The 14104-nt window shown below is 39.5% G+C and overlaps 2 protein-coding genes across 2 annotated transcripts in view; one reads left to right on the top strand and one right to left on the bottom strand.

Annotated features, from left to right (window-relative positions):
• Positions 1-6596: 6596 nt before the first annotated feature.
• LOC146517835 (mast cell protease 1A-like) lies at positions 6597-8108 on the bottom strand. The gene is made up of 5 exons (XM_085161117.1): positions 7871-8108; positions 7650-7797; positions 7435-7570; positions 7024-7287; positions 6597-6935 (listed from the first exon to the last, which is right to left on the bottom strand). The coding sequence occupies exons 1-5, from the start codon at positions 7929-7931 to the stop codon at positions 6774-6776; spliced, it is 771 nt and encodes a 256-aa protein (XP_085017243.1). The 5' UTR covers positions 7932-8108; the 3' UTR covers positions 6597-6773.
• A 3329-nt stretch (positions 8109-11437) lies between these two features.
• The window catches only part of LOC146517836 (intermediate filament protein ON3-like), a 10825-nt gene continuing 8158 nt past the window's right edge, over positions 11438-14104 (top strand). The window contains exon 1 of the mRNA XM_085161312.1: positions 11438-13437. Coding sequence (XP_085017438.1) covers positions 12928-13437 — 510 coding nt within the window. The 5' untranslated portion in view covers positions 11438-12927. The remainder of the gene's footprint in view (positions 13438-14104) is intronic.

The raw sequence follows: 14104 nt of genomic DNA on the forward strand, positions 1-14104 counted from the left end.
TTGTCCTCCCCAGCTGTAAAACTCAGAAACCAGTCTTACTTGTTATCATCTATCGTCCACCTGGGCCTTACACAGAGTTTCTGTCTGATTTCTCACACTTTTTATCTGATTTAGTTCTCAGCTCAGATAAAATAATTATTGTGGGTGATTTCAACATTCATGTAGATGCTAAAAATGACAGCCTCAACATGGCATTTAATCTGTTGTTAGACTCAATTGGCTTCGTCAAAATGTAAAAGAACCCACCCACCACTTTAATCACACTCTAGATCTTGTTTTAACATATGGCATAGAAACTGAACATTTAACAGTGTTTCCTGAAAACCCTCTCCTGTCTGATCATTTCTTGATAACATTTACAATAATTGATTACACAGCAGTGGAGAGTAGACATTATCACAGTAGACGTCTTTCTGAAAGCGCTGTAACTAAGTTTAAGAATATAATCCACCCACTGTTATCATCTTCAATGCCCTGTACCAACACAGAGCAGAGAGGGTATCTGAACACTACTCCAACAGAGGTCGATTATCTTGTTAATAATTTTACCTCCTCACTACGTACGACTCTGGATACTGTAGCTCCAGTGAAAACTAAGGTCTCTAATCAGAAGTACCTGACTCCATGGTATAATTCTCAAACACGTAGCCTAAAGCAGATAGACTCTTTTTCTCCAATTATCTTTCTGAGTTAACTTCAATAATTACTTCCTCCAAACCATCAACGTGTCTTTTAGACCCCATTCCTACAAAACTGCTCAAAGAAGTCCTGCCATTAATTAATTCTTCAATCTTACATATGATCAACCTTTCTCTAATAATCGGCTATGTACCACAGGCCTTAAAGGTGGCTGCAGTTAAACCTTTACTCAAAAAGCATCTCTAGACCCAGCAGTCTTAGCTAATTATAGGCCAATCTCCAACCTTCCTTTCATATCAAACGTCCTTGAAAGAGTAGTTGTCAAACAGCTAACAGATCATCTGCAGAGGAATGGTTTATTTGAAGAGTTTCAGTCAGGTTTCAGAGTTCATCACAGCACAGAAACAGCTTTAGTGAAGGTTACAAATGATCTTCTTATGGCCTCTGACAGTGGACTCATCTCTGTGCTTGTCCTGCTAGACCTCAGTGCTGCGTTCGATACTGTTGACCATAATATCCTATTAGAGCGATTAGAACATGCTGTAGGTATTACAGGTACTGTGCTGCAGTGGTTTGTATCATATCTATCTAATAGACTCCAATTTGTGCATGTAAATGGAGAGTCCTCTTCACACACTGAGGTTAATTATGGAGCTCCACAGGGTTCAGTGCTAGGACCAATTCTGTTTACATTATACATGCTTCCCCTAGGCAGCATCATTAGAAGACATAGCATACATTTTCACTGCTATGCAGATGACACCCAGCTCTATCTGTCCATGAAGCCAGATAACACACACCAATTAGTTAAACTGCAGGAATGTCTTAAAGACATAAAGACTTGGATGGCCGCTAACTTTCTGCCTCTTAATTCAGATAAGACTGAGGTTATTGTACTCGGCGCTGAAAAGCTTAGAAATATGGTATCTAACCAGATTCTTACTCTGGATGGCATTACCTTGGCCTCCAGTAACGCTGTGAGGAACCTTGGAGTCATTTTTGACCAGGATATGTCCTTCAACGCACATATTAAACAAATATGTAAGACTGCTTTCTTCCATTTGCGCAACATCTCTAAAATTAGAAATATCCTGTCTCAGAGTGACACTGAAAAACTAGTTCATGCATTTATTACTTCCAGGCTGGACGACTGCAATTCATTATTATCAGGATGTCCTAAAAACTCGCTGAAAAGCCTTCAGATAATCCAAAATGCTGCAGGAAGAGTCCTGACAGGGACTAGAAAGAGAAAGCAGATTTCTCCTGTTTTGGCTTCCCTTCATTGGCTTCCTGTTAAATCCAGAATTGAATTCAAAATCCTGCTCTTCACATACAAGGTCTTAAATAATCAGGCCCCATCTTATCTTAATGACCTTGTAGTACCATATCACCCTATTAGAGCACTTCGCTCTCGCACTGCAGGCCTACTTGTTGTTCCTAGAGTATTTAAAAGTAGAATGGGAGGGAGAGCCTTCAGTTTTTAGGCCCCTCTTCTGTGGAATCAGCTTCCAGTTTGGATTCAGGAGACAGACACTATCTCTACTTTCAAGATTAGGCTTCAAACTTTCCAAACTTTCCTTTTTGCTAAAGCATATAGTTAGGGCTGGACCAGGTGACCCTGAATCCTCCCTTAGTTATGCAGCAATAGACGTAGGCTGCAGGGGGATTCCCATGATGCATTGAGTTTTTCCTTTCCAGTCACCTTTCTCACTCACTATGTATTAACAGACCTCTCTGCATTGAATCATATCTGTTATTAACCTCTGTTTCTCTTCCACAGCATGTCTTTTATCCTGTCTTCCTTCTCTCACCCCAACTGGTCCTTCAAGACTGCTGGAAAACCATTTCAGGTGACTACTTCATGAAGCTCATCGAGAGCATGCCAAGGATTTAGTAAAACTGTTGGCCACAACATCATTATATTCCTTGTGGTCATATCAATAATATACTGAGGACAGTTGTTTTGTTTAACTCGACTGTTCAGTGTGCCCCACATTGTTTTGATATTTGTAGTATTCCTTTTTACAACTGCCAAGAAGCGCTGTGTGGCAGGCAGAAATTGGACCCAAAAGGCAGACTCTTAGACACGAGGGATGAACTCAAAAACCACAGCTTTATTTGCTGGTACGGGAAATTGAGCATGCAAACTAAACTAAATTGGGAACTAACACCCTAAACTCACAGGGAAATCCACACAGCATGAGGGATGACGCGACACTGACTCAGAGAAACACAGGGTTTAAATACACTGGGAGGTAACAAGGGGAATGAGACACAGAAGGAGGGCACAGCTGGGAGAAATCAGAACTGGCAAGGAGGCAAAGCAGGACACATTCACATAAGACACAGACTTTCAAAATAAAACAGGAGGTATAACACAGAGATGCGAACTTAACACGGTGGAGACAGGAACTAAGAAAAACAGAGACATAACCATAAGGCAAAGAACCAAAAGACTAGAGATGATAAATAATACACAGAGGGAAATCCTGGAACACAAGAAACTAGACTCGAGGGAGTAACAAAAGAACAACCATGAGAAGATAATTCACAATACAGAGTGACAGAAAACACAAGAAACTCAAAACATGCGAAGACACAGACCAAGAAACAGAACAGAGGGGGCATAGAGAAACATGAGGGGCAAGGGATCAAAACTAGAAACCACAGAATAAATCACACGAGTACAAAATACAAAAATCACAAAGCACTAAAAAACGCTGGGTCAGGAGACCCAGGATCCTGACAACTACATCATAAGCCCATACAGTTGATTATGTTAATGAATGCATCTGTCATTTTATGTTTATTGCAGTTTAGCAATTATCAAAAACGATGGCCAAAAAAATTGAGAAAATCCAGAAAAAAACTGTCAAAATAGTCACATACCAAATAAAACTAAACACCACAACTCACAAACAGGAAGTGGCCAGTCAAACGCCAGTTTCTAAAGAAAGAATTGTAACTCAATTTATGATCATTAGATTTCACATCAGTGACAATTAATATATGAATGGAACATTTTCAAAATTGATTTCCTATTACATGAAACAAAGTTTGCCTTAAAAATGGTTACTTAAACCTCGCTCCACAAATCTTCCACAATAATAATCAAACTTTTTCCTGCATTGATGCTATATTATATGATGCTGTATAAAAATATTTTGTTTTATGTGGCTAGTTAGTATTTACCCACTTATTTACCCACTTATTTCCCCACTAAGCGCATTAGGAGAAAATGAAAAAAAATATTTAAAAATGGCTAGAGGAACAAATTCACATGTTGCAGATTACCACTGTGCATTTTAATCTTGTTTGAACCGTTTGCTTGCTTAATAGCTCTTAATTTTATCCTGATTATTATACAAAATAAGTTATGTATAATGTTAACTTACTGAGGTTTGAATTTCAGACTTTCGATAACTTTTTGATAATCAGATTGTTTTCCTGTTAAGTTTGGTCATCTTTCGTAGACCACAGTAAGCAACATCTGTCAGTCTTATCACCACATCAACACATCGTAGACATCTGATCGACTCTTAATCTCTTCCTGGTTTCTATACCTTTATGTTTTTCTGTGCTGGGGTCTATGACCACATCCTCTAGTGCCTTTTCTCAGTCTGTATGTAGATACTAGTATCTACTTCTCTTTGCTGATAGATAATATTTCAATAAACCAAACAAACCTAAAGCATAAGTCAAATTCGTCGTGGTTACCGAATATTTTAAAAAATTGTAAAAACTTTAACTTGTAATCTGTGATGTGCTGTAATTGTGCTTTGGTTGAATACTTTTCTCCATCCATCCATCCATTCACTTCCGCTTATCCTTTTCAGGGTCGCGGGGGGGCGCTGGAGCCTATCCCAGCTGTCATAGGGCGAGAGGTGGGGTACACCCTGGACAGGTCGCCAGTCTGTCGAAGGGCCAACACACAGAGACAGACAACCATTCGCACTCACATTCACACCTAGTGGCATTATCCAATTAACCTATCCCCACAAACTGCATGTCTTTGGACGGTGGGAGGAAGCCGGAGTACCCGGAGGGAACCCACGCAAACACGGGGAGAACATGCAAACTCCACACAGAAAGACCCCGGCCTGATGTTGGAATTGAACTCAGGACCTTCTTGCTGTGCGGCAACAGTGCTAACCACCGTGCCACCGTGCTGCCCCTACGTGAATACTTTTCTTTTACACATATTAGCTTCTTAACAAAGCAGATTACGAAAGTCTCACATACACATTTATACATACAGCCTCAAGTTGATGAGTGTTTTAAACTCATAAATCAACTGTGTAAGCAGCACATTTGAGTTTGGAATAAAACTGGGCATAAAGATAACCGATCCATTCTTATTACTAGTGCCTTATAAATTCTACACGGGAGAAAGAACAAACAAAAAAATAAATAAAAAAGATGTCTGACTTGACTGCTGTTACTTACATGGTTTGTATTGCTGTCTGTCTGGTAGAACTGTTAAATGAAAGCTGTTTCTTTAAAGTCAGTGTGAATAAACGTTTGCTTTTAGCCTCACAACCACTGTGGATGCACCGGGGAATAAAAAAAAAAAAACTAGAACAGATGTAGATAATGAACTAGGTTGGTGTAAATTCAAAGTAAAGTAATTTTTTATTATTATTATTATTATTATTATTATTATTATTAATTATTTATTTATTTATTTTAAGTAGCACCTTTCAAGATGAATATAAAAAATGCTTCACAACAAAAATGTTAAAACATTAAAAAAAATAGTTGCTGAAAGCAAGTTTTAAAAGAGGAGTATTTAGCTGCTTTTTGGTAAGAGACCACCAATTTCACAGAGCTCAGGCTCAGGGAGAGAGACGTCCAGAGTCTGGAAGCCACTGTTAAAAAAACTCTGTCTCCTTTAGTTTTCAGATCACATGACCTCAGGGACCTGCTGTGGTCAGATGGATGTAAAGTTTCTCTGATGTAAGCTGCTTCTTCTCCATGCAGAGCTCCAAAAGTTAAAACTAGACTAGACAGGTTAGACGCACATTAGATAACTATGGCCAGTTTTCTGGTCCCACCTTTGATTCATCAGCATGCTATTCTGAACTCATTTGAAATCACATAGCAAATTTAAAGCTAATTTATAAAGGTGAATGCCTCTCTATCATTTAAAAAAACCACCATGTATTAGTGCTGCTCTGCCACCAACACAAGGCTCTCACTGCTGTAACCCGGATTACATTTGTCATATCTGATGGATTTTGTGGTATCGCTTATTTTTGACAAATACTATATCAGATTTGAAATTGAAAATATAAAACTAAACTATTTTTGATCAAAGCTTTTTAAAAAGAACTTTTTTGGATCTCTCTCTCTGGCTATAGTTAAACCACAGGAACCACAGTTTCCAGTGTTCTCACAGTCACACTGAAACAAATGCTTTTTTTCTTAATTTAAAACATTAAACGGCCAAAGATTGAACAGACATTTGTCATTTTCTGTCCACCACACATGAAAAAGAGACTTTTGGTCTAACAGGACCAGTCCATCTATCCATTTTCTTTACTGTGTATGCAAGCAGGGTCTCAGCAGCCTGGAGCATTTCTCACATAATATTGTGTGAGAGGCAGGGTACACCCTCAACAGGCTGCGAGTGCATCAAAACATAGTGTAGGGTCTGTAACTTACAATATAAAGGATATTGAGGCAACTGTTGTTGTAATTTGGTGCTGTATGAATAAAATTTAATTAAACTGAATTTAATGATGCACTGGTAACCAAAGAAAAGACTCTCAAGGGGTAAAACAGGGAGACCACAAGCTACATGAGAGTTGCCAGTTTACAGACATGACTATGTTAACCACTGCAGCACCGGCTCACAGGAAATTTCTGTGCAAACCAAACATCAGATATGAATGTGCTACAAAAACAAGTTTGTTTTTTTTATTGCTAAAAAACATCAGTGAGACCAAACTAACTGAAAAAATGAGACATGATTTGAAAGTAGCTTCATTATTTTTTATTTCTAATTTAAGAGCAAGCAGGAATATCTTTGCAATACAGGAGAGATATCTGAAGCTATTTTACATTTAACCTGCAGTTCACATACAGTATTATAATGCCAGATATTGCAGATTGCACATTGTTACAGTGTATACTTAGCATTTCTTTTTATTCAGAATGTTTTTGATCCAGGAAAGGTGCTTTGATATATCTGTATAGACGTTGGGCCAATTTGGGTATTTACAATTTTCATACATGTTGAAAGACACAACACCGACTGCTGTTCCATTGCACACCAGAGGGCCACCCGAATCACCCTGTAAGGAGGAAGAAGCTTGTTTTATTTATCTTCTATTTAACGTTACAAGTGAAGTGATACTTTCTTTAAAAGAACAGAGGACATACCTGGCAGAATCCATTCTTTGTGTCAGATCCTCCTGCACAGATAACACCTTTTGGAAGAGTAACTTTGGCTTTCAATTTTCTCTCACAGACCTTAAGGTCAATAAGAGGCACATCTACCCATCTCAGCACATCAACAGCTTTGTCATTGGTTTCTGTGAAACCCCATCCAGCCACCTGACACTTTACATTGTCTTTTGCTTTAATCTCCTTCCTTGCCAGTCGTATCGGTTTCACTTTCTTGTCCAGTTGAAGTTTCCTCGAGAGCTAGAAGAAGCAAAAAAGGAAAAGAATAAAAGGACTGATAGAAACCAACTCTGGTGAAGTAGCAAGTGGAGTTGTTGAAAGCAGTGATGCAGTTGACCTGTTTTTGATTGTGACTGAAATGATTCACATTCAAAGATATTTACTTACTTTGAGGAGCATGATGTCATTACCAGATACAACTTTGTCATATTGTGGGTGCTTGCATGTCTGTACACTGTATCTCATTTTCTTGTTATTGACCTTCTTCAGATTGTGGGTTCCAATTACAACCTCCATAGAAGAACTGAGCGAGTGAATATTAAGTAGGTGTTAGCTGGGTTTTTGGAGAAAAACAAATAAAAGTACACAGCTCGTTCACTTACTTTTTGTTACAATGTGCAGCCGTGAGCACAAAGTCTTCACTGACAAGAAATCCTCCACATACGTGTTTTCCATTGATCTGCACAGAAGCCATATACTGCATTGAGTTCTGTGGGACATTTTTGCCATTTATGATTTCACTTCCATGCCCTGCAAGAGTGAGAGGAAAAAAGTTCATGTAGGATTTTTTCAATAGATAAGTAATTAAATTTTGCAATCTTACCATTTTGTCCAAGACATGTTAGAAGATAGAGAAACATAAGATCGTGCACAGCATGCATCATCTTTTCAGCCTTTTGTCTTTGAGGTGTTGAGTCAGACCCTTATATTCAGACTGTGGTTTTCATCTGCTTGCCCTTGACTTCTTACTTATATCGTTTCTGCATGAGTGCAACCTTTAAAAGGATCGCTATGATGAGCCTGTGCGGTCAGTCAAACTGTGAGGCATCACAGACCATAGTCTGTGATGCCTCACATATCAGTAAATACTACGCCTGTGGTTGTGCTGCCTGGAAAGAGCATGTTATGAGGTGCTCGTGACATTTTTTTAACTCCTGCATCTATTGAGTGTTTTTTGTTTAAATGCCTCTCCAGGCTTTCAAAATGAAAAACTTAAATCTTTAGCCTGTTTGTGGGTTGCTGTCACGGCAACGATAAACCCAATGCTAGACGAGTAGATGATGAGTAAGAAAAACCACACATACAAGCTTTAGGTTTGACTCTTTGCTCTCTTGCAGTTTCTTGCAGCTTCTGTTCTGATAAAACGCTTAAAGTCATTGAATCAGTCAACAATATAAACAAACAACAATGCCTATTTATTTCAGTAAGTAATCTGCACGTTGAAAAGGGGAATGAGGCAGTGATCTTATTGGCTGTTGGTTGGAAGACTTTCTTGTTTATTCAATTCAATTCAATTCAATTTATTTATATAGCGCCAAATCACAACAAAAGTTGCCTCAAGGTGCTTCATGATACAGAGAAAAACCCAACAATCATATGACCCCCCTATGAGCAAGCACTTTGGCGACAGTGGGAAGGAAAAACTCCCTTTTAACAGGAAGAAACCTCCGGCAGAACCAGGCTCAGGGAGGGGCGGGGCCATCTGCTGCGACCGGTTGGGGTGAGAGAAGGAAGACAGGATAAAAGACATGCTGTGGAAGAGAAACAGAGGTTAATAACAGATATGATTCAATGCAGAGAGGTCTGTTAATACATAGTGAGTGAGAAAGGTGACTGGAAAGGAAAAACTCAATGCATCATGGGAATCCCCCTGCAGCCTACGTCTATTGCTGCATAACTAAGGGAGGATTCAGGGTCACCTGGTCCAGCCCTAACTATATGCTTTAGCAAAAAGGAAAGTTTTAAGCCTAATCTTAAAAGTAGAGATAGTGTCTGTCTCCTGAATCCAAACTGGAAGCTGGTTCCACAGAAGAGGGGCCTGAAAACTGAAGGCTCTGCCTCCCGTTCTACTTTTAAATACTCTAGGAACAACAAGTAGGCCTGCAGAGCGAGAGCGAAGTGCTCTAATAGGGTGATATGGTACTACAAGGTCATTAAGATAAGATGGGGCCTGATTATTTAAGACCTTGTATGTGAGGATCAGGATTTTGAATTCAATTCTGGATTTAACAGGAAGCCAAAACAGGAGAAATATGCTCTCTCTTTCTAGTCCCTGTCAGTACTCTTGCTGCAGCATTTTGGATTAGCTGAAGGCTTTTCAGGGAGTTTTTTGGACATCCTGATAATAATGAATTACAGTCGTCCAGCCTGGAAGTAATAAATGCATGAACTAGTTTTTCAGCGTCACTCTGAGACAGGATATTTCTAATTTTAGAGATGTTGCGCAAATGGAAGAACGCAGTCTTACATATTTGTTTAATATGTGCATTGAAGGACATATCCTGGTCAAAAATGACTCCAAGGTTCCTCACAGCGTTACTGGAGGCCAAGGTAATGCCATCCAGAGTAAGAATCTGGTTAGATACCATATTTCTAAGATTTTCAGGGCCGAGTACAATAACCTCAGTTTTATCTGAGTTAAGAAGCAGAAAGTTAGTGGCCATCCAGGTCTTTATGTCTTTGAGACATTCCTGCAGTTTAACTAATTGGTGTGTGTTATCTGGCTTCATGGACAGATAGAGCTGGGTGTCATCTGCATAGCAGTGAAAATGTATGCTATGTCTTCTAATGATGCTGCCTAAGGGAAGCATGTATAATGTAAACAGAATTGGTCCTAGCACTGAACCCTGTGGAGCTCCATAATTAACCTCAGTGTGTGAAGAGGACTCTCCATTTACATGCACAAATTGGAGTCTATTAGATAGATATGATACTATGTATCATGTTATTAATATGTACTGGTATCGATGTGAAAAATGTAGATGCTGATTTAGACATTTTTTATGTTTATAGGGATTTTTTTAAATCAGTGTAACTATCTACATGTTCAATAAGCTCATTTGTCTTTTAAAGCAATGTAAAAAAGAAAAAATCTGCAATGTCCTTTTGTTTTTTGTTTTTGCATGCTTTTTGGACAAAACATGGGAAACAAAAGCTAAATTAATAAGGGTGTAACTGGAAACATTACAAAAGGTGAGAGCAGCATTTAAAATGAAACTGAGCAAACACAACCACACAGAATGACTCAGCATGATCATAATCAGATCACAATCTGATTGGTGTTTTCTGATAAGTGAAGCTGTGGAAATAAGAACTTTTGCTGTCAAAGGGGATGGGACTGTTGTCTCTTCATGCATACCACCAGATATGTAGCCACATCAAATGAATTTAAGGTGGCTGTGAAGGATGTTTAAAAAAAAACAGAACAAAGAAATGTTCTTTGGTGCAGAGCGCCGTGATGCAACACTTAAACCGAATCTAAACCACAGTTTCCAGCAGCAGAGTTAAGGGTTTTGTCATGAGCATGCCTGTATCCTCTCAACACAGCCTGGAGCTTGTCAAACTTAGAGTCTAGCATGTTTTTTAGGGTTTTTGCACAGATGCATTGTGGATACACCTCTGGCCTCGTGAAAAACTGACAGGAAACCATGGTGCTAAACACAGACAGCATTAAAAGCAGATGTAACCACCACAATTTTCTGAAATCTTGTTTTGACATTTCAAGATTTAAAAAAAATTAGGTCTGCTCAACTTGTCAGTGTCAAGTCATTAGCCAATGAGCTTAACACTGACAATCCTCCTTTCTTAAACATCGCATGACGAAATTTAGAAAATAAACGTAATGTTTTATTCAGTGTGACCACAAAGAAGTGACTGAGCCTAAACAGGAAAGTGTCGGGTACATCTGTGTGGCAGGAGCACCCAGGGCATTAACTAAAGGACTGAGCTTTATGGCTGTTACTTAGAAACTCAAAAATCAATCCAAGACGCTCACCTGCAGAGACCAACGGTGAGATCAAGTAATCCAGAAGCTAACCAGCTTACCAGTGACTGAAATAGAGGAACTCTGGAGGCTGGCGTTGGGAGAAGAAGCAGGACTCTGAAGTGGGAGGAGACAATGGTTTGGCAGAGGGCTGGCATCAGCAGTAACGGTGACCTTCTGGTGGCATGGCTGGAGGTGAACAAAACCTCACAGGTGGCAGGATGCGACACCAGCCGTGGTGACAGTGACTGAATCACTCTGGACAGACAAACTGACAGGGTTGGCCAGCAACTAACCTTTAGCCAGGCAACGTTGGGGGTTGGGGCAACCTTCTGGGAGTCAGCAGCGACGGCAAAATTGATGGGACTTTATTTTTCCAGCCTGTAAGCTGCTTAGATCATAATAAGCTGCGTTTAGCTTACAGACTGTTTTATTTATTCTATCTGTGAGGCCAGAGGGCTGAACAAGATGCCGCTGGTTCTGCCTCACTGCTTTGAAATCAGTTAAAATCTGTGCATTTGTGGAAACAGAGCTAGCATAAGCAAGTATCCAAGTAACCTTGTGTAACTTCTGTGATCATGTTAACAAATAAGGTTTTTCTTACCAACCACTTTGGCTAAAATGTGTGACACAGAGGAGTTAGAGCGGCATATGAAAAGGTCAGCCGGTCGTCCTGTGCTTCCTTTTCTCTTTCTTCTCATCTCTCATGGTTGGCCCTCCCTGATCCAGGATCTGCTGCAGGTTTCTTCTTGTTAAAAGTGTTTTTCCTTCCCACTGTCACCAGGTGCTGACAGAAGATTGTTTCATTGTTTAAGTGTCTTTTCTTATAAAGGTTTTACGTTCCAGTATCCTGTTTTTGTGATTTGGTACAACATAAAAAGTGAAATGAATTCCAGGCTCCACTATTTTCAGGTTAATATCTATGAGAAAACTTGGTTGACTGAACATACAAACTTTACCCAGTTGTTCTGCCAACTCACCACGTTAATTTTTTCATTGATATTTTAATTTCACTTTCAGATATTGACTACAAACCTTTTTTTCTGTGAATTTTAGGTGTTTTCTTCATGTGATATTTCTACTTTCACAAAAGGTTCAGTTCTAAAAACATTCCTCCAGCACTCCTGTCTGTCTGCTAATAGTTTATACTTTGATGATAAGTACTGATGTAATAATGTTATAGAGGTCCTCAGCCAGGAAGGATCGCAGCAAAGTGAAGATGCTCATGCACGATGCAGCAAGATGCATGAGGCTACCATCCTTTCTGCTTGTCTTTCTGTAAAAGTCACCACATGTCGCTTATTTGAGCAGGTTTAGAAGACCACAGAACACAGCAATGTACTTCAGTGTTGCTCTATGTTCCAACCGATGACCTCTTTCTATGTCTGAAATGTGACTTGACAAACCACTGACACCACAGTTTGAACAGCCGAGTTAATGTTCCCACCAGTTATGAAACTAGAACAAACAGCTGTCTAAATTATTTTCAATAAATCTTATAATTGACCCAAATTATATATTTACAAAGAAGAAAACTACATTAGAGATCAACACTTTAACACGTACAACTGGCTTGCTGCATTAGCGATGTTCGAAACTATAGAAACACCAACATGTTCTCAGGTCAGTTAACCTTCCCGAGGTAAGAAAGTGAGATAAAAAGGAGGAAAACTGACACAAAAACAAGAAGATTGACCTTTTGTCTTCAGTGTATCACATCAGCAAAAGGGGAAGTTCACAATTTGTCCAAAAGCCCAAGTCTCCTCTTTAGATTGTTAAAAGGCTGTAAACTAAGAGTTTTTTGGCCTTAAATTGTAAACACTGGATATATTACACCACAGCTCTGTTGTGTCCCTGCTTCTCTCCTCCTCTTCTGACTCCACCCTGGGGAGGTTTAAATGGTCATGAGACACCTGAGACATCTTGCTGTGTTCAGACATCCTGCACTCACCTGTTTCACTTCTATTTCTGCCTCTGTCGTCCATTTTCTGCTCAGTCCAATTCAAATTTCTCTCTTTCTCATCTCTCTCTGTCATCTCCTGCCAGTCCAATCATTTATCAGCTGTTTTTCATCGAATCCTCCGTCTCGCTTCATCATGAGTCTGAGTCGTACCAAGCGAATCAGCTCCAGTAACTCAGTTCGGAGCAGCAGCGGCTCCAGGAGGCTGAGTGGTTTCGGTCCAGTTCAGGGAGGCTTCAGTGGCATCTCCCTCAGCAGCAGCTCTCTGTATGCGGGCACCAACGGCCATCACCACGGCCTGGGGGCTCCGCTGGCAGCCCTGTCCGTCAACAAGAGCCTGCTGGCTCCTCTCAACCTGGAGATCGATCCAAACCTGTCCATGAGTCGAGCCCACGAGAAGGAGCAGATCAAGAGCCTCAACAACCGCTTTGCAACCTTCATAGATAAGGTAAAGAGACCTCTGCTGAGGTATTTTGATCATTTATGAAGAAAATATACGTTATAGCTTTCAAAGTTTTATCATTCCTCTTATCTAAACATCACACAGCTGTAAAGTATAAAAATGCATCTTTATGTTTAGATTACTTCAGAGTGGTACAACTACAGGGACTAAAAAGCTCGAGCAGCTTCAGCTGTAACTTCTTCAGTTTGAATGAAAAACTGACTCCATGTAAAAGGAAATTAAGCTACTGTTTTATTACAATTTCAAACTAATTATCTGCACCAAGTTCAGTTTACACTTGTTTTTCATGCAGCAGAGGAACATAACACTGTCCAGCTCAAAGAACTGTTATAAAGATATAAAGTGTTCAGACAGGTTCCACAGTAGTTGTGTATATTTTACAATTTTACATTTCATTCAAGTTTTTAAATGACATTTATTTTTCATATTGTGTATTTGTGACTCATCCCTTTTCTCACCACCAATATTGTGCATTTATTTCCATTAATTTGTAGTATTAGAATTTTTTAAGCCTTTTCTTATTTACTGTGTTCAGTCTAAAGTTCAGATCAGTCTCTTCTTGCTGTTTGCATTGTCTGAATTTACAGGAGAACATTTATAGGAGATGTCTGTGAAGGTTCTCAGTCATCCAGGTCATTGTAGTCTAAGGAGC

The sequence above is a fragment of the Neolamprologus multifasciatus genome, chromosome 5 (assembly GCF_963576455.1).
Source record: "Neolamprologus multifasciatus chromosome 5, fNeoMul1.2, whole genome shotgun sequence".
NCBI classification, from domain to species: domain Eukaryota; kingdom Metazoa; phylum Chordata; class Actinopteri; order Cichliformes; family Cichlidae; genus Neolamprologus; species Neolamprologus multifasciatus.